At 50.6% G+C, this 20,719-nt stretch overlaps 1 protein-coding gene across 1 annotated transcript in view; it reads right to left on the bottom strand.

Annotated features, from left to right (window-relative positions):
* The window catches only part of SHB (SH2 domain containing adaptor protein B), a 133,837-nt gene that overhangs the window by 82,530 nt on the left and 30,588 nt on the right, over positions 1-20,719 (bottom strand). The window contains exon 2 of the mRNA XM_068974367.1: positions 1,784-1,904. Within this exon, the coding sequence (XP_068830468.1) occupies positions 1,784-1,904 (121 nt within the window). The remainder of the gene's footprint in view (positions 1-1,783; positions 1,905-20,719) is intronic.

Below are 20,719 nucleotides of genomic sequence, written 5' to 3' on the forward strand. Positions count from 1 at the left end.
CATCACCTGTGAAATGAGACAATACCTCCTTTGCAAGGACATGGTGAGGCTTAATGAGCATGTATGTCAGAGTGCCCACAGAGGCTGCTCTGCCAAGAGAGACCAGGAAGATGGGAGAAGGCCTAAAGGTGGCCCTCAGGAGTCTGACCAGTTGCTTCCTGCCTCAGCCCTTCACAAAGCAGCCAGGTGTTCTGGAGCCTACACAGGTAGCCAGAGTATTGCTTTCTGTGAGCAGGGAAGAACATGAGGCAGAGTCCTGGAAGCAGGGCCTGGACTCATACCCAGACTCTTCAGCAATTATCCTAGAGGGTCTCTGCATCCCGAGAGCAAACATTCAACACAGGCCCAGCGTGTGCTAAGAGCTCAGTAACTGGTGCTTCCTTTCCCTTTCTCCTCCTCCTCCTCCTCCTTCTTCTTCTTCTCTTCAATATGTTCTTTTATTTTTTATTTTACTTTTTGGCCACACCAGATACAGGATCTTAGTCTCCCAATCAGCAGAATCACAGAGTCTTAACCATTGGACTGCCAGGGAAGTCCCTCCCTTCCTCCTTTAAATTCAGAAGGAATCAGGAGAACGTGCTCAAAAACATGAACACCAAATAAACAATAAGAGGGTCACAGAAGGAGGCACCTGAACCCCAAACCCTGAGACATACAGGGCACCAACTCAACAGGCTCAGAATTCAAGGCCACCATTCAGGAGGATGATCCAGGCAGGGAAGAACACTTGTGGGTTGGCCTGCTCTGCCCCTGCTCACATCACTGTCTTGCTCAGAGTCAGAGCAGGCCAACCCACAAGTGTTCTTCCATGCCTGGACCATCCTCCTGAGCAAGGGGGATCCTCATAGAGGGGTTCTCCCCTGCTTGTGATCTCCCTACCACCCACCCATGCCTGGGGTCTGTCAAGATGGCTGCTATCTGATATCTGTTCATTCTTTAAAGATGCTCTGGAGCTTCCCTGGTGATCCAGTGGCTATGATTCTGTGCTCCTCAAGGCAGGTGGCCCAGTTCGATCCTTGGTCTGGGAACTAGATCCCACATGCTGCAACTAAGGATCTCGCATACTGCAACAAAGATGGAAGATCCTGCATGCCACAATTAAGATCCAGTGCAGCCAAATAAATTTTTTTTTTTAAGATGTTCCAAGTATTATTCTGGTGAAAACAGACCCCCCAGGATACCACATACCCGGCCACATTCTCCTGGGCCCCACACTGCTGCTCTGACCGGTTTCATCATCAAGGGCCAATAGGAAAACAGTTATAGGAGAAAAGTCTCTGTGTTTCCTATAAACCTGCCACAAAGACCATGGTGCTTTAAGCTGCTTCCTGTCCTAAAACAAAGATTTTCTTGGATGGGGGCAGGGATAACTTTGTCCCTAAAGACCTAGTCTGCCCCCTTCTACTAAGTAATAAAAGCAAGGTAACCCCGCCTGTTTCTCTTATTGCCCTGGTTGCTAGGAAGCTCCAAGCTTTCCATCTCAAAAGCTGTATTTTTTTTAATTAGAAATTCCTAAGAGAAACTCCCCTCACCTCCCCACTTACTTCTTAGTCCCTCTCTTGATGAACTGAATTTAGTACCCTACTATCTCTGGACAATCACTGTGCCCTGCCGGGTTCTTCCTGAGGTCAGTGAAACCTGAAGAGATAATCTGTGGTAAAGATTCAACACACTGCCATCCCCCCAACCACCACCTCCAAAGTACACACCTTCCCCTGCAGAGGCTGCGGATGACCACGTGACCCATCCACCTCCCCGCGGAGTTGCAAGTGCCTGTGCTTACCAGTCATGATCCTCTGGGCCTCATAGGGCTCCATGTAGCCTGTGCTCTCTCCCTTTCCTGCTTTGCTTTTGAGATCATTCTTGGCATCAAAGGGATCCGAGTAGTCATCAGCGATGGTCACCTGTAGGGAAGATGGCAAGGGTGTGAGTCCACCTGGGGCTTTCTACTTCACTTCTGTTCACAGCCAGGCTTTGCTCCAACAAATATAAACTGAGTCTGTGCCAGGTGGGCAAGGAAGGGGAGGTGGAGGCAGGAGTCTGAACTGGTGCCCACCAGCAGGGAGCTCTGATTCTTGCAGGGGTAACAGGGAACCCATGCTGCCGTGCTCCATCCTAAGGGAGGTTCCTGGGCCTGCACAGGCAGGATGGCTGCTCCAGGCACAGTGAAGTGAGAACAGAAGCACAGAGGCAAGAACCTGGAGGGCGTCTTCAGGGGATGTGACTTGCTCAGTGTAATGGAATGAATGGAAAGGGAGGAAAGTTGGAAAGGAGCTCGCAGAAAGCCCAGAAATGCTGACATGCTCCTGGTATTGGCTGAGGCATAGAAGAGTTTGTCTCGAGATAATTATGTCCAGCGTTCCACTTTCCCAAATCTGGAACACAACCATGCCTTGGGTAATCAGACAACAATTCGGTGAGATCAACGCTCTGCAAAGATGACTGAGGCCCCAGCCAGGCCCAGTGTAAAACACAAGAGCAGCTCGGGGATGGCCAGACAGACTGCTAAGGGCAGCAAGGGCCTTGGAAGCCACACATCAGAAGACTCTCCTGTGACAGATGCGGAAACTGAGGTCTAAAGCGGGTGGGGGCTGAACCGAGACCCTTGGCTGGCTCCTCTGCCTCCTTCCTGGACTCCTCATTTGTCTGTATTCCAGAAAACAACAAAAGTTCCACAACAAACAGCAGTCACCTGGGGCTAGGTGGTGGGGGCAGCCAGGGGAGTCCCCTGAGACCATAAAAACAATCTGAGTTTTGAATACTTCAAAGCTTTCTCTTTTCCCAGGAGAAAGGTAAAAATTCCCAGTTGCAGGCTAAGAGCAAACACAGCAACTTTTCCTCTCATTGGAGGTGCCCCTCGGGGCACCCTCACCAGCGAGGAAAGCACAGGTCCCGTTTCAACGCACCCTCGCTCCACCAAAACTCACTGTGACTTAGGCTCCTTTGGTCCCACATCTGGCAAAGGGCAAGTCCTCAGCTTCCCAGCCAGGGCCACCCAGCTGCCTCTTTTGGGAGGAGGGGGGCAGGTTAGCCTATCTCTCAACCCTTGGGGTTTCATGAATTGTTATTTAAATTGTAGGTTTAATTAGAAACCACAGGAGCCTCCATTCTCACCCAGCTCCTGGAATGTAAGGCATTTGAGGGGCCTATAAACCCAGGGGAAGGGAAAAATCCCCCTTTGTCTGCCGGTTAAGTGGCAGTTTGTGGCAGCAGCCCTGGTCGGGTGAGCAGAGTGACCTCCAGCTGCCCGGAATGTGATGCCCACGTTAGGACCGTGGGCAGCTGCCCTGTCACCAGCGGGCTGCCAGGAGGGCTGGCGGGAGGCATCGCACACAGCAGTCACTGCTCCATGAACAAGGGCAGGCTTATCCGTGAAAGACCCAGGGCTGGAGCACCATCTGAGCATGTGCGGCGCCCGCTGCCACCGCTCCGAAGCGGCTGTGGGTCAGGCTGTAGTCCCAGTGGAGGCACTTCCAGATGCTGACATTGTAATCGTGGCCTTTCTGGGGACTCCCTGAGCTCAAATGACACCGGGCAGGGAGAGATGGGGGAGAGGAGCGGTAGGGCCTTTCATGTCTTCCGTATGATATTTCTACTCTACCATTTGCAGAACACATTAGGGAGAAAATTAGACACGTGAACCACTGTCCCTCAGAACAGCTCAGATGCAGATCTGGGGTGCACAGGGTTTTGTGTCTCAGAGTTCAAGGGGCCAGAAGTCCAATGGAGAAAATGATGAACCTGCTGTAGATGACATGTAATTTCATTTCTCTCGTCCTCGCCTTCCTTGCAGTCTCTTTTCTTCGTGAACACCCTCCGACTATTCTGCAACAAGGAAGGGAGCAAATATTTCCCCAAGAGAACAAAATCACTTTGGGGGGATTAGCTGGGGAGGGTGCTGGGCTGCGTAATCTAGAAATCAACATTCCAGCTCCTCCCGGAAGTGCTCAGTAATTTGCAAACACGGAGGCAAGCAGGATACAAACCAAATCTTTGTTCGCCCTGGGACGGGAGCTCTGGGAGGCCTTCGGTTCAGCAGGCGCTATCTGTATTTTCTAATTAAAATGAGATCTGAGCTCAGGCTGTCACGGGGGCCCTCAGGCTGCCTGCCCTGCTTGCTTCCGTTTCAATAAGAATTTACAAATCCTGAAACCAGGGAAAGCTCCTGGTCTCTGCTGACATATGGTTCTAGTTATACCTGCTGACAGTTTGAAAATCCTTCCGTTTACAAAAAAACAGTTTAGAATTCTGTTAGTTTAAGAAGCAAATCGGAAGGTTCCTAAAAATGTATAATATTTAATCAATTTCCTTTCAAACTTCAAAGTAAGGTTGGTAGAGGGGAGGGAATTTGAGGTTTAAGCAACGTGAAACTCGGCAAACACTAACTGAGCTGTCTGACCTTTCACAAAATCATGTCCTGGTTTTTGGAGTAAAAATTTAACCAAGAGTTAGGAGAGATGAGTGGGGAGCTTAGCCATGCAATGTGCCACCGGCCTCAAGCGTGGCCACTATCCAAGCTGCCCAGGGACACCGCTTTGCTTTAAAACGCCCCCGTTAGTGGACAAGTACCTTAAATCTAATTAAACAGTTCAAGCAAAAGGGAGCCAACCGGGACCCCTCTGTAGGTCAGGCCACTCAGGTATACGAGAAGCTTTCCTCGATTTTGATCTTGAATTGGCAAACACCCAACAGGGCACTGGACCCTTCAGATGGCCTGCCTGCCTTACACAGGGCAGGTGCAGAGCTGAGAGGGGAACCCAAGCCACTGGGCCCACCACTCCCCCAGGGAGGAGAGCAGCAGAAAGACGGCTGTTGAGTGTGGCTGCCTAACTAGATGTGGCTGCCTAATATATCTTCTTTCACGGTTTTGGCCTCCTGGGATGGGCGTACTGCCTGCCCCTCTCTGAGAAAAGAAGCCAGGTATGGCTAAAACCCAGGCAAGCCTTTTCTTGCTTTCAAACAAAATTGGAGATTCCCAGGTTAGCCAGTGGCCCTGAAGGACTTTCATAGGCTTATAAAAGCGGTGAAACTGGAGTGGGGTGGGGGCGGGGGGTGGGGGGTGGGTGCTGTCCTCAAGAGCCCTGTCCCAACCTCCCATTTTTGTACATGGCCTACAGCAGCCCCTGGTGGCTCAGACAGTAAAGAATCTGCCTGGAGTGTGGGAGACCCAGGTTCGATCCCTGGGTAGAGAAGAATCCCTGGGGAAGGAAATGGCAACCCATTCCAGTATTCTTGTCTGGAAAATCCCATGAACGGAGGAGTCTGGCAGGCTACAGTCCATGGGGTCGTGAAAAGTTGGACACGACTGAGTGACTTCACTTTCCTTTCCTTTCCACAGCAGTCCAGAGGATTCTAGAATCCCAGCACACTCAGTGCCTCTCTGCCAAGGCTCTGGAGTTAGCTCCACAGGCCTCCTTTCTGCTTTGCACACACTGTTGGGTGGAACTGGTCCATCCCTGACAGCAGTCTGAAGCCTGGGTTTTCTCGAGGATTTAGTTTCATGATGGGAGGTAGTCTTTAAATTCACCCCCAAAGGGAAGCACTAGAGGAAAGTGGGTGTCTCCACTTGGCCACAGGCCCACATGCTTTAACGAGACAGTGGCACCTGTATGGAGAACCGGGTCCTCTCTCTCCACAGACTCTGGGTGGAAAGGTAAACGGTAGAGCCACCGTGAAGGTTAACTTTGGGCAGAATCCACTAAACTCCAAAAATGCACGTGGTTTGACCCAACAGTCTCACTTCTCTGTATTCTCTGTGCACAGAGAGACTTGGGCAAGGATGTTCACTAAAGCAAGTAATAAAGAGAAACTTCAAGAACCTTCTATGTCCATCAATAGGGGGATTGCTAACTGAACCGTGCCAGTTTCTACTAAGGAATATTATGTTTTAGATTAAAAAAAAAAAAGCAGTCACTCTAACGCTATTGCACCAACACTGTGCTCCATGACATAGCTTTGAATGGAAAGAAAGCTGGTTGTAGAATGATAAATACAAGATGATACCTGTTTATGAAAGTTAAACAGAAACTTGTATCTCTATTTAATGTAACAAAAATGTCTGGGGAGACAGACTCTTCAAACTGACAGCTCCTCTGGGAGGAGGGAGGGACTGGGATGGGGTGATGAGAGAAAATAAAAGGAGACTTGTCTGTAATATTAATACATTTTTCAAACAAGAAAAACTTATTACTCAATTATATGAGAAACTAAATTTTCCAAAGCACTCCTCTTCACAGGTTATTTTTGGTAGAAGGGATAAACTACTTCTTATACTAGCCTGAAGATAGGCGTGGCCTGGAATCCTTGTTTTATAAAACCCAGATTCTAAGCCCTAATAACTTGTATATTTCATAAGTAACCCAGGTGATTCTTATGAGTAAAGTTTGGGAAATCTTAAGTTAGAGCCAGCCCCCTCGCCCACCAATCTAAAGCTAAGCCTCTCGATATGACTCTGGAATTCCACTTTTCCCAGATGTTTCTCAGCCTTGTTCAATAAAGTGAAGCAAGAAGTCAGTGTAAAATGCAGCTTTCTCTTGCTTTCTTCCCTGGGGGTCAAGTGGAGTAAGAGATGATCCAACATGCCTTGATCCATCTCCAGGACCCAAGACGCGGGAGTGATGGCATCCTCTGTGCAATCCTGAGGGCTGGTCAGATTGAGCAACATGCCTGAGCTAGGGGGAGGCCAGACACTGCCCTGCCCCCTGAGGGGAGCCGGGGCCAAAGCTGGGCCCGGCTGTGAGGATGGGCAACGCTCTCTGTTCAAAGCATAGATCCTATCAGAACAAGACTACTGTTCAAACTCTCCAGGAAGGTTACCTGGCTCCAGGGAGGGCTGGTGGGACTGTGGAGAAGAGCTGAAATGCACAGGTATCCCTGCTAAAAGCACTCAAGCCTGCTGAAAAGAAGGGACACGAGACGGGCAGCTCCACCTTCCAGGAGTGGGTGGCCTGTGCTGTCCCCACTGCCCCACAGGCACCTCCTCCAAGCCATACAGGCACCTCCTATGCTCTGCTGCCTGTGGGAACTGGCAGCATCGGGCTGCCCCAGCTCAGCCACTTGCAGGATGAGGCAAGACCAGTTTCCACCACCCTCTGCTGCTTTCCTCTTCCTGGAAAGTGAGGGGGCGGCAACCCATGAGGCTCTGTGTCCTTTTCAGGCACATGGCTTTTGTCTGCTCTACTCTAAAGCAAACTGCATGTGAACACACCTGGGAATGTTCTACATGGTCCCAGTTGGACCATTCCTTATCAATTAACTGTGCTGGCTTTCTTCATGGTTTGGGGGTCATGGATCTCTTTGGGAATCTGATAACTGGATAAAGTTGTTGCTCCCTCCATCACATTCCTATATGCCTGCAAAGTGTCAGGCACTTCTCAAAAAGGTCAGGAGCCCCAGATTAAATGACTAAGCCTCCCCACTGCATTCGAACCACTTTAAAGAATAACTAAGGGGCTTCCCTGATGGCTCAGTGGTAAAAAAAAAAAAAAAAAATCCGCCTGCCAACGCAGAAGACATGGGTTCGATCCTTGATCTGGGAAGATCCACATGCAACTAAGTCTGTGCCACAGCTACTAAGTCTGTGTTCTGGAAGCCTGGGGACTGCAACTAATGAGCCCATGAGCTGCAACTACTGAAGTCTGAGTGCCCCGGAGCCCGTGCTCTGCCATAAGAGAAGCCACTGCAATGAGAAGCCAGCTCACTGCAACAAAGAGTAGCCCCAACTCGTGGCAATTAAAGAAAAGCCCATGTAGTACAGAAGACCCCCCAAAATTAATCAATCAATCCATTTTATTTATTAATAAAGCCAAAAATAAGAAATAAATAAGAGAGAGAGAATAGCTAAGACAAAAGGAGCTCTCTCTGCCTTAGGGAGGTGACGGGTGCTGACTCTAGCATAATTCAACATCCCTGGCTGAAAATACAGGGCAGTGTGTGACTGGCCTGCCTTTGGACTGTGCAGGGGCAGAGGGGCCATGGACAGCCTGGGGTTCTGAGTCTTGGCTTTCCAGCTTGAAACCCAGGAGCCACACGGGCAACCCGGCCCTCCCCTCCATTCTGGGGGTCAGGAGGGCTCCTTGAAGGTGAGTGAACAGCATGCACGGCAGCAGCAGCTAGCGGCTCCCTGTTTCTGCCCCCATCAGGGGACTGGCAGGCAGGAGTCCTGGTCTTCCTCTGGGGCCCACCGTGACACAGGCCCTGGCAGGCCTGACATCCTCAAGAGGGAGACTCAGTTGCCATGCTGACCAAGAGATGGCATTAACAGAACAGGGATTTGGGGGTCTGGAGAGGGCTTCCAATGATGAGGGGCTGCCCGGAGAAGAGGAGGTGGACTGATGCTCCACACAGACCCAAACTATACAGGAGTAAGCTCGGTGAGTCAGGAAGGACATCTAACAGCCAGTGAAAGGAACAGCTGCCTGGGAACTGGAGCGCCTGCCACTCGGGTGCCCAAGCAGAGGCACTGGCGGCTGTCTGGTTTGGGTAGAGGTTAGAAAACTGGATACCACCTGTCTGTGCTTTGTTAGTTTGCGCAGTTTCAGCTGTTACACAGCAGAACACCGGCTTCAAGGAATACCCAGCTGGGAGGCTGTCTGCAGAACCCCAACCATGATGGGTGGTATTTCCAAAGCTCCAGCAGCAGGCCAGAACTGTGCAAAAACACAGAAAAACGAGTGGCTCCATAGAAGGGACCCCACCAAGCAGAAACGTCCCAGACAGAGGGTTCTGGCCAGAGATGACTCTCCTTCACCCTTGCTGGGTAACTTTGAGTAAGCTTCTTTTTATCTCTCCAAGCTTCAGCAATTCTTCCATGAAACAGGGCAAAACTATTTGCTTTCTCAACTTTACATGAGTTTCGTGAAGAGCAAATAATGTCATGATGGGGACGTGTCAGTAGTTTATAAAGAATAGGCTATGGTGGCACCTCCTGGGAGCCCGGGATCAAGCTGGGGTCTCTGTCCACGGGAAGCTGAAAATCTATTCAGGAAGACAAAACAAAGACCCAAGAAGAAACCCCAGAAAAGGCCCCAGTGATGATCACAGAGAGAAAATTGGCTGCAATTAGGCATGACAACAGCTGTCACATTTCTCAACCACAAAAAGAAAAATGTGAATGATCCCTTTTTTCACCTTTTATGCTTTGGGGAGGATACACCTAGTCCAGGGACTTGGTTAAGAGGTAGAGAACCTCCAGGCCAGCCTCCATGTGCTGACATGGCAGCGTGCTCTGGGTCTGTGCCCACGTCCAGGGCTCCGAGGGGTCCACAAAACAGGCTGCAACACACGCAGGACTATGGGGACACCCCGCCCCCATGCGGAGATATAGGCAAGCAGTCCCTGCTCGCCACTCCCTGTCCCTGGCTTTGACCATCATAGACCACCTCTACTTATAGGCACACCAATAAATCATTTATGACATGGTAAGAAAATTAATTTGGGGAAGATTAATTAGCTACATTCAGGCGTTCAGCCGAAACTCCTGGAAATCAGATGGTGGGGAGAGTGCTTTTCCGCACCGACCTAGGACAGATTCCCTTTCTCTCCTCTAAGGTCTGACTCAGCCACGCAGAGTCACCTCAAAGTGCTAGGCCCCTCTTTCACTGACGGAGGTCAAGGGTTCTGCCCATAAGGCTCCAGGGAGCTCACAACCCTACAGTTCAGTCATTCAGGACAGTTGTCACTATCCAAGCAGCCGCCATCCGTTTCTTTGTGCAGACCTTGGGTGTTTTGTGGTTAAATGCTTCTCTACAGACCAGCCAGTTAGCTGGCCCGCATGTCAGGAGGCGGTGGTCTCTACTGGTCTTTCCGGTCCTGCCCCTCCCAAGGCCACAGCTGCTTGCCTAGACACCTGCAGGCTCCAACTTGTCAGAAAAAATGCATTCCAAATTACAGCCTTCGTCAGCGCCTCTCCAGCCCTGCTTGCTCGCCTCCCCCCTCCTCTCACACGCACACCTCACCCTCCTTCAGTTTCACCCCATGAAGAAGGCTGTGGGTCCTAGGTGGGAGGTTGTTGGAGTGGAGCCTGGCCTGGCCCTCTGTTTATTTACCCCAGAACCTTGCTGTTATGTGGTAGGGACCGGATTCTCAGCATCTCTCAAGCAGTGGGAGGTTCTATTGAACTCAGAGATAGCTCAATCCCAGTATTTTTTCATTGCTTTTAGCTAGAACCTATGGACAGAGAATTCAGTGCCTCCCTCCTGAGGACAGAAGCACCTGGGGGTCTGCAGAGTCACTACATGTGGGGTCAGAGTTCAGAGGGCCTCGGGAGACAGTCTAGTCCAGTGGATTTCAGACTTTTATGTGTATAAATTGTGCAAAGGAAATCTCACATGGAACCCCAACATGTTCCACTTTCCATAGCCTGAAAAGCACGAATGCACTGGGGAGCAGGAGGTCTTGGGGAACAGGGAGTGAAGGTCAGGGCCAGAAACAGATAACCAGATGTTTCTTCACTCCCAGGTCCACACGGTTTCTGTGATACCTGGATGGCTATCTAATTTTTCTCTTAAAGTCTTTTTTAAAATTTTGGGGGCATATTTACCACAATCATGCCCCAGGACAAAACACACTAGCTCCTCTCACAAGAACCTTCATCCATCCCCGCAGACAGCTCCTTGTGGGAGGCAGCCCCAGGCCAGGCTCAGTCCACCTGGGGATACCCACTGGGCATCCCTTTGTCCTCCCCTGAGCTCTGGCTCAGCACGGCCCAGCCCTCCTGCAAACCCCAACCACCCGCACCCACCTTCCCAGACAGTCCTCTCTCCCAAGCTTCCTGCTCAAGAGGGGACAAGTGCCCCTCCTGTGTTTGGGGCCACTGCCTAGAAAGTGCTCTCAGATCAGACCCGGAACAGGAAGGCTAAGATGGGGATTTTCTTCTTCCCTGGCAGGGCTCTCTAGACTGGAAGTGTAGGAGGCGGCATCATCAGGAGCAGGGACAGGGGACGGTTCTGAAAGTCAGTCACCTCTCGGGGCCTTAGGCCCCTCGTCTATAAAATGACAGCGGGCTGGGGATAAAATGATCCCATCTGAGTGATATACTTAGAATGGGGCTGGCACATGGCGAGTCCTGAGAAATATCAGTTCTGATGATCATCATCTCAACCCATCATCCAGCCTGATGGAGTCCCTCCTCTTATTGAGGAGGAAACTGAGGCCTGGGGAGGGAGGGGAAGGGTCTTGCAAGTCACCTGGATGTCCAGTAACAGAATGCTCATTAGCAGAGTGACAGAACCAGACTTCTGGCAAGTCCCAGCCGCACGAAAACCTAAGTCATTTGGTGACCTACATACATATTTATAGCCGCCTGCTTCCAAAATGGGTTTTAGACGGCTGAAGTGGAGTCATTTTTTGGTCCCATCAGCTGTTTCCTTCCCAAGGAAGGATCAGGCATGCCCGTGGGGCTTTCTCACGGTAACAGGAGGCCGTGTCCAATAAGAACAACTTCTCCAGTGGACTCAGAGGAAAAGTATGTAAAGCAAACGCAGTGTGCAAAGGAAAAGTATGTAAAGTAAAGAAGCCACGGCCTTTCCCGAGGTCTCGGGCCCTTCTGAAAACCCCTGGAAACCAGGCCTCCATGCTCCACGCAGGGCCCAGGAGAGAGCAGGGGTGGAGAACAAGGGGGCTTCTCCCATCAGCCCGTGCTCTGTGCTCACAGCTGGGTCAAGGGGAGATGGGGCCCAGGCTGGCACAGCGCATTCCAATAATCAGCAACAGTGGTGCAGGACCGTACTAAGTGAAGGGTCATTCTCTCTGAATGCAGCCCATTAGGATGATTCATGCACTTTTCCAACCTGGGAGCAGCAAGGCAGGCCAGGCCCCAGTGCCTCTAAGATGTGAGTACTAAACAGCGGCCCCCACCCCCATCCCCGAGTCACTGCCTGTTTATGGAGGGCACGCAGCATCGGCCATAATTACCACCACCATATTTGCAAGTTTCCAATTATATTCAGCTTAATAGTGGGTGCTCAATAAACGGTGATTCACTTTTGAAAACAATGCCATGTTCTCAAATCCTTCAGCAACCAAGCCTCAATTAACTCTTTCTCACATGCAGTCCTCTAAGTTAAGCAGCTGTCCTTGAAGCCCAAAGCACTTTTTCTTACATGTACTTGGCACCCACCCAAGGTACAGGAAAGTTACCAGGGACAGAACATTGCAATGTCATACCTGTCTGTAATGGTGTCAGTGGCTTGTTTAATCAGTTACTCTGTGCTCATGATGTGCTCTTTGCTGAGAGGCAGACTCGGGCTGGTCCTTCCATAAGGCAATCAGCCCCTGGGCACAGCAGGGGCCTCACAAGGTGCGCTGGGCAGGAGGAAGGGTGGGCGGGGATGTATAGGGCAGTACTGAATTCAGGGACCTGAGCTTCAGCGCTTTCTGGCTTCTCCCCAGGTGTGGCAGTCTGGGCACATCTCTTTCTCTCCTCTGAGCCTGAGCTCTCACCCCTTCACTGTGAAAACATCTTCCTCCAGGGGTGGGAAGAAACTGAGTCAACGGACCGAGGGATAACACCATACTGGCATGGGCGAAAACACTAGAGAACGGGGAAAGGATGTTGTTCCCACCTGAGATGCCACAGGCCAGGTATTTTAGTCTGGGTTCTCCCAGATGCAGAACCGGAAGCCAGGACTCAGGTGCAAGTGGTGTATTTGGGAGCTGACACTTAGGAAGGATGGGGAAATGGGTCAGAGAGGGGATAGCAGCAGGAAAGCTGGGTAATCAAGTCAGCTACCAAGGTGGACCACCCAAACTCCACCCAATTTGGAAACTTTTGAACACTGTCTACATAAACCCACTGTTCAGAATCACTTTACCAAGGTGAGAAGGACAGGGGAACGAGACACCAACTAACTCTGGGAGGGCCCTTTGGAAGCTATTCTTGAGCCCTGACTTCTGGGCTGCCTCACGAGTGTGGGAAGGATGATCACCCCATTGCAAGCAAAAAGCCTCGGGGAGAGATGTAGGTACAAGCTAGCTGGAGGAAGCTGGACTGGTGAGTAGGAAGGATGTGGCGGAGGCTGACAGCATCCGCTGCTGGGGGCCAAGAAGAGCCTCACACCTGGTGAGTTTACCCCCAGCTGCAGCAACAGGAGGGCCCATCAGATGGCCCCAGACTCCTGTGCCACTTGGCCCCTAGCCTGCCCACACCACTGTTCTCCTCAGAATTTCAGGTTCCTCATCCATGCAATGGGAAGAAGGATCTCCAGGTCCCATCCCCTCCAAGGGTTCTGAGCAGATAATAATGGCTTTGAAAAGGTGGTGGAAACTGTACAGACTCATGGAAGCAGGCCATCCCTGGACACCAGCCTCCCTAACACAAGCAATGTTCCCACACAAAGGCCCTGGGTCATTTTCTCCTGGGCAAGGGCCACTGTTCCAGGGAACAAGTAACCAGCACCTGGACAAAACCAAATGGGGACCCTGATGGGCCACTAGTCCCTTCAGAGGCCTGCAATGTCACCTGGCAGCTTCAGGGAGAGCTGAAGCTCCTGTTCAGTGGGTGGGCTGGTAGAGCACGTGAGCACCTGGAAAGGCCTTGGGGTCCACAGACCCCAGCAGGGTGAGCCTGTGTGCAGAGGGGCCACAGGCCCCCTTGACTGGCTGACGGAGCACCAGACCACTATGGGACCCACACTTCACCCACCCTGTAGCTGAGGACGCTGGCAGCCTGTGCCGGCTCCTGACCCCACAGGCAGAGAAGTGAGTGGCCTGCAGTGACACTGTTCTCAGTAGAGTCTAAAAATGCACCTCCTTGGTGCAGACATCTATGGCTCAGACCATAACCGAAAGTGCAGAAGGAGAATATTCTGAACTGGCGGCTGGAGTTCTGACTTGTTCCAGGATGGGGTGAGCTGCCTGAGGACCCCCACTATGCAGCCAACAAAAGAGGGTAACAGAATCTTTTCAAAATTTATTTTTGATTTATTTATTTATTTTGGCTGTACCAGGAGGTCTTAGTGGCAGAATGTGGGATCTTCGATCTTTGTTGCAGCATGCAGGATCCAGTTTCCTGACCACGGAACCAAGGCACCCTGCGTTGGGAGTATGGAGTCTTAGCCATCGAATCACCATGGAAGTCCCCAGAATCTTTACTGGTTAAAAAAAAAAAAGTCTTATCCTTGGCACTTCAGCAACTGACAAAAGTCCGATTTCAACATAGAAACTAGGAAGATTCAATTTTTCTAAAATATAACACCAAAAAAAAAAAAAGAGAGAGAGAGAAAGAAAGACACATATTTAAGTACAAAAAAAAAAGGACTGCAGGACTTCCCTGGCTAGTGGTCCAGTGGTTAAGACTCTGAGCTTCCAATGTAAGGAGTACAGGTTCGACCCCTGGTCTGGGAACTAAGATCCTACATTCTGTGTGGATCAGCCCCCGAGAAAAGGGGCGGGGGGGGACTGGAAGGAAATACAGTAAAATAAGCACACGTGGGCACTGCACACTTGCTCCCTCCATCCCATCACCCATGGCTCTACAAGACTTCTCTCTGATCAGGCCCTCCAGAGCCCGGGGGGTGGACTAGTGGGCTTAGGACCACTGAGTTTTCCAGGCTCGTGGACACATTTCCCCATTCTCTTTGCTCCTGGATCCCCTACCCAGAGGTGCCAGATTTGTAAACATGTGAGTGATTTCAGGAAGAAGGTACTGGCACCCCACTCCAGTACTCTTGCCTGGAAAATCCCATGGGCAGAGGATCCTGGTGGGCTGTAGTCCATGGGGTTGCGAACAGTCTGACACGACTGAGCGACTTCACTTTCACTTTTCACTCTTGTGCATTGGAGAAGGAAATGGCAACCCACTCCAGTGTTCTTGCCTGGAGAATCCCAGGGACGGGGGAGCCTGGTAGGCTGCCGTCTATGGGGTCGCACAGAGTCGGACACGACTAAAGTGACTTAGCAGCAGCAGCAGAGTGATTTCAGACCTGCAGCCTTTGCCCTGAGAACCCCAAGGTGAAGCCACAGTGCCCAAAGCTTTCAACACAGGGTGGTCCTATTGGCTCTGCCCATCTACATCCCAATGCCCAGTCCCAGCCTGGCATAAAGGGGGCCAAGTAAATGCTAGATGGGTCAATGAGCTAATGAATCAATGGAGGGTTTGTTGGGCCATTCCTCTCCAGGGGCAAGCCTGAGTTCATGCCTATAAGGGGCCCCTTATGCTTAGGGTACTAGAAACAAGCACATTTTCACTCAAGCACCTGTACACTTTCTGGCTGGGCCATCAACAGGCTGCATGACCTTAGGCAAGCTACACAACTTACACTCTGTCCCAAGTTTCCTCATTTATAAAGTGGGAATACAAAGATTTACCTTAGGAGATTGTTACAAGAATTGTGTCTTAAATATTTGTCAAATGCTTAGAATCATGCAAATAGTACAAGGTAGACATCATTTAAGTGTTTAGTAAATAAAATAAGTAAATATATACACACATGCCTAGCATATGCACCTGCACTTAGACGTGAATGTACAAGCATGTCCATAAAGGCACAACACCCCCAGCCTCCCACATGCTCCAGGAGGCCAAGGACCTCAATTTTTTGGTTTTTTCCAGATAAGCTGTAAGGGTCAGATGTGTGCCCTCTACCACAGCCAATGGTCAAAGAGAGAAGGGCTCTGGTCTGCCCTAAACCAAAAAAAAAAAATCCAACGAGCAAAGTGCAGTTAGGGCACTGACCGACAGCCGTGGCTGTGAACCTTGACCTTTCACGTCAGCTCAGCTATCTGCCTGAGCCAGGCTCCTATGACAGGTGACCTCAGCCCCCCTGGTCCTCAGTGATGTACAGTATCTCTCCCTGGAGATATGGCACCACCAGAACAAACACTAGCAGGTGAGATGGCAGGAAAAGCCCTGATCACCAGTCCACCTGTCCAGCCTTCTTCTTCCAGGTTTATAAGGGGCATTTCAGTTTTTTCAACACTGTTTTAAAAAATCAAGCCCTCCTTTGGATTTCAGTGGTCTGGGATACATCCACTACTTAAAGGGGTTTGCTTTTCCTGCAGCTTACTCCAAGGGCACATTCCAGACCACCTAGAACTGGTCTCTATGAAATGCCAACATGGTGCAGGACAGTAACCTCATGAATCAAGCCGGAAGTGGCCTTAATTACTGGTGCACATTGTAAAATCACCTTCCAAACAAGGTCATAAATCCCTAGCCACTAGAAACGTTCTATCCTTAAAGAGAGGCAAAGGTATCTTGAACAGAGTTCCAGCCTTATCAATTTCAAAAGAGTAAACTTTGATCCACTGTTGCTGTGTTAATCAAGCGATCGCGGAGGCTGAGCGCCTCTCTGACAAGGCACCATCAGGATATATCCCCAATGTGATATCCCGTCATCAGCTTCCTCGCTTCACACACTTCTCTGCCAGGAAGTGAGACCCTGCTCGACTCCCTGGGAAAACCGCCTGGAAATGAGGTCTGCTGGTGCCAGGACCTGAGAACCTTAAACCAGACCCTCCAAGAGTCTGAGGGTGCTTGAGGATGAGAACTGGCAAGAGGCTCAGACGTGATGCTGAGGATGGAGGGAACACCCACTGTCAGGCAAGACTAAGATTTTAACACTGTCTTACTTCATCCTCCTAATTATATTGTTTTCAGAGGAGATAAATCAAAGCCCAGAGAGGTTTCCTAGTTTCTCCAAGGCCTCAGCACACACGAAGTGCTGCAGGGTTCAACTCTGGCCAGCCTCCCTTCCAGTCTTTGACTCTCTGTGACACCCACAGCCTGCCGCCTGAGTTTCAAAAATCCTGGGTTCCTTCCCAACAGCAGAACGAAATCTCTGAAGGGAGGTTTGAAAGGAAGAAGAGGAAGCTCTGCCAATTTGGCTCAGATACACATCAAGCTGGGCAAGGGCCACCCCGACACTCCCTTATCAGCTGGGTGCTGGAAGTCTCCCTTCCTCTTCCTCGGCCTACCTGTGACTGGAACACACCTGCAACCTGCCAGGGCCACACCTGGGGAAGCAACCGCTTCTGCCTGGAGCTGTGCTCTGTGGCGGGCTTCTAGCAATTACTTCCCTCCATTGCTTACTGCCTCCTCCATCCTGCCCAGGATCCCACCTCCTCCTACTCCCCACAACCCACCACCAAAAAACAGTGCAGGCATGTCCTTACACTAGAGGCAATGAGCGCCAGCGTTGTTATAAAGGTGTTCACAGCAGCTGTGAGGCAGTAGAAAGATAGGGTCCCACTTCTGCACACAGAAGCATCAGTCAGCACAGGAGGGGGATAAGAGCCAGAAGGTGAACCTGAACACAGGCCCCTGCTTCATTAACAAGAATTAATAACTGGCTGTATTAACTTTGCCAACAAAGGTCCGTCTAGTCAAAGTTATGGTTTTTCCAGTAGTCATGTATGAATGTGAGAGTTGGACTATAAAGAAAGCTGAGTGCTGAAGAATTGATGCTTTTGAACTGTGGTGTTGGAGGAAACTGTTTTAGAGTCCCTTGGACTGCAAGGAGATCAAACCACTCAGTCCTAAAGGAAATCACTCCTGCATGTTCACTGGAAGGACTGATGCTGAAGCTGAAATTCCAATACTTTGGCCACCTGATGCGAAGAACTGACTCACTAGAAAAGATCCTGATGCTGGGAAAGACTGAAGACGGGAGGAGAAAGGGACGACAGAAGACGAGATGGTTGGATGGCATCACTGACTCAATGGACATGAGTTTGAGCAAGCTCCAGGAGCTGGTGATGGACAGGGAAGCCTGGGATGCTGCAGTCCATGGGGTCACAAAGAGCTGGACACGACTGAGCAACTGAACAATTTGGGGAGAAGGATACGAACCCCAGAAGGATGTACTCCCTGGGGACATTTAAACCATCACCCCAGCCGACCAGCCAATCTGAAGGGGCTCCACCTGAGCGGTCTGGCCCCACTTGCCCTCTCCACAGTTCCGTCATGCCCATCCTCTGATCTGTGAGCAACAGGTCTAAACGGATGGCCCTGAGCTCCCCATCATTCTGGATCCCCAAATTGGAGCTGTCCTGACCTGGCGGCGCTGGCTTAGGGACCAGCTTGAGTGAGCTGCTGCCGCTTTCCTAGCACCTCTGGCCAGCTGTGTCAGCTTGGTGAGTAAGGCAGGGAGGGCCCTCAAAAGCTGCCCACAGCCCCTTCCACCCAAGAAAAAATTAGCTCTAAAATATCGACACCCTCCCCAGAACTGCCTCCCGGATTTAAGAAGGGGAGAGGTTGCTTGGCTTTAAAAAGGAAATTGGATTCCCATTCATGAACTTCCCACACCAGGACACCTAACAGGTAAAACGGGTTCTGCCATTGATTAATGAGCTGGGGTAATAATGGGGCTCACCCTTTGGCCATTAAGAATATTAACCTCGTTCCTGGCCCAGGGATGTCATAAACCCAGGGCCCACGAAGCTCTCTCACAACCACACTACACGTCTGCCAGGTGAGGGGGCTGGGTGCATGTCTCTAACCTCCAGAGTAAGCCAGGAAGGGACAGAGCCCTTTGGGAAGCCCACAGACACTCCACCAGGCCAGATGTAGGCAGAAGGAGAAATAATGCCGTAACTTGCCATAGATATGCGAGAACCCAGGGATCTCAGCTGCCTGGGACCTTTATAAAAGTGATGCTGTGCTCGCATGGCCTAATGGCTTCTCAAAAGCCAAGCTGCCCACTGGTGGCATTGACAGTGGTGTGACCTTATGACTTCCACCAGCAAGGAGGGACTGTCTCCCTCCATTCTGCACAAATCCAAGGGATGCTGGAGAATCGTATCCAGCTCTGGGCCCTGCAATTTAATTAAGAGCTGCCACCAGGATGATAAAGAGCCTGGACTCCATGTCTCATGAGCATAATTAAAGAGACTGAGAAGTGTGTATGTTCTAGATAAGATTTAGGGGCATGTGTGCACAGTGCAGGATGGATAGTTAATTCCTGGAACCAGATGTAGACATGTTCTGTGGGGCCAGAGACAACAGAATGAGGACCAACTGGTGGAGGTTATAGAAAAGATTTCAACTCAAGGTTAGGAAGACTGTTTGATCAAACACAGCTGTTCAAAATAGCACAGGATTATTTTAGGAGGCAGTGAGCTGCCTGCCATAGGGATCTCTGGGCAGAACCTGGGTGAGCCAGCAGAAGGACCTAGACAAAGATCCTCTGCCACTGGGATCTCTGCTCCTTCTGTGATTTTTATGGTACCCCAAAGCAGGGGACTGGGGGTGGCAGAGGCAGCAGCTGGTCCAACCTTTTAGAAGTATAACCCCTTCTCTCACTTCCTCAAGAAGCCCCCCAGCTCTGCAGTACAACTGGCTCATTTCCTAAAAGTAGGTGAGGGTGGGAGGATACACAAGCCTGCCTGCTGAGAGGCAGCGTCACCATCCAGGAAAGAGATGAGACATATCTCCAGATTGGGACCAGGTCACTTAGTGGGGGAGGGTCTCAGCCTAAGCTAATCAGGGCCTCTTCTCCCAATTGATGGGCTGGGACTGACCCAGGCCACTTCTGTTTTGGAATTCAGCAATGCCCATGGTGATCTAGAAGGGGACAGAAGGACAAATAGCTCAGTGTCTGCCCTCAAAGAGGGGAAGAGTCTAGTGAGAGATGTCAGCAAATTTCTTCTGTAAAGAGCCAAACAGTGGATAATATTTTGATTAGCAAGATATACAGTTTCTGTGGCAACAACTCCACTCAATTGCCACTGTAATGCAAAAGCAGCCACATGTACAACTAAATAAATGTGCACAGCTGGGTGCCAATAAGACTTTATTTCAAAAAACAGGCAGCAGTTGGATTTGGCCCAAGGGCTGCAGTGTGCCCACCTCTGGGCTAGTCCTAAGGTTCTCAACAAGTTGTGCTTTAGAATCCCTCAGGGAGTTTTCACAAAGCACCAATGCCTAGGTTCTGCCCCAAATAACATTGAAATGGTGTAAGGTGAGGTCTGGGGTCAGTGTTCTCTAAAAGCTCCCCCAGATGATGGTAACATGCAGTCAAGACAGAGAATCACTGATCTCTAGCAGAAGAGAACTACGTGAAATCCCACTATAATCTCACAATAATCCATAGGATTTGACAAACCCAGCCCAGGTGAAGTGACTGGCTCAGGCTCATAAGTGAGTCAAGAGGCAAGGAATCCCAGCCCATGAGCTTCCCCAGCACACAGCAGACAGCATGGGCACACACCCCCAACCCAGTGCTTGGGATGCAGGTGCTTTCTAGCGCATGACCCACAGTTCCAGGAAGACAAGACCCTGCAGACAGAAATCAATACCAAACACGTTCACAAGACATACTCTAATGCATGAAACTGGGCCCTCTCCCCAGACCAACCTCGATGACCTCGGACTAACAGGGGGACAGAAATCCCCAAACAACTTGTTCGTCTGTTTTCGAGAAGCAGCATTTAAACCAAATTTTAAACAGTTTATTAGCATCTGGGAAGAACAAAAGGGGACTATAAAAACTGTGTTTCCTCAATCCTAACAAGCTCAGCCACAGGAAACTCTTTACCAATGACACCACTGAGGACCTGCCAAAACGTGCTGCCTGCCTGGAGCTCTACCCACACAGGACTGGGGCACAAGGAACCCCCAGTTCCTGGGGAATGTTGCAAAAGCTTGGCTGAGGCTGCGCGGCCACTGGCAGCGATGATCTCAGCATCGATAGTGCAAACACACTTGGTAGATGGGGCAAACCCAGGCATCCCTGGCCTTGCAGCAGCTCTGTGGGTGGCCAGAGAGCCTCTGAGCCCCAGA

Source organism: Capricornis sumatraensis, chromosome 6, assembly GCF_032405125.1.
Source record: "Capricornis sumatraensis isolate serow.1 chromosome 6, serow.2, whole genome shotgun sequence".
NCBI classification, from domain to species: Eukaryota; Metazoa; Chordata; class Mammalia; order Artiodactyla; family Bovidae; genus Capricornis; species Capricornis sumatraensis.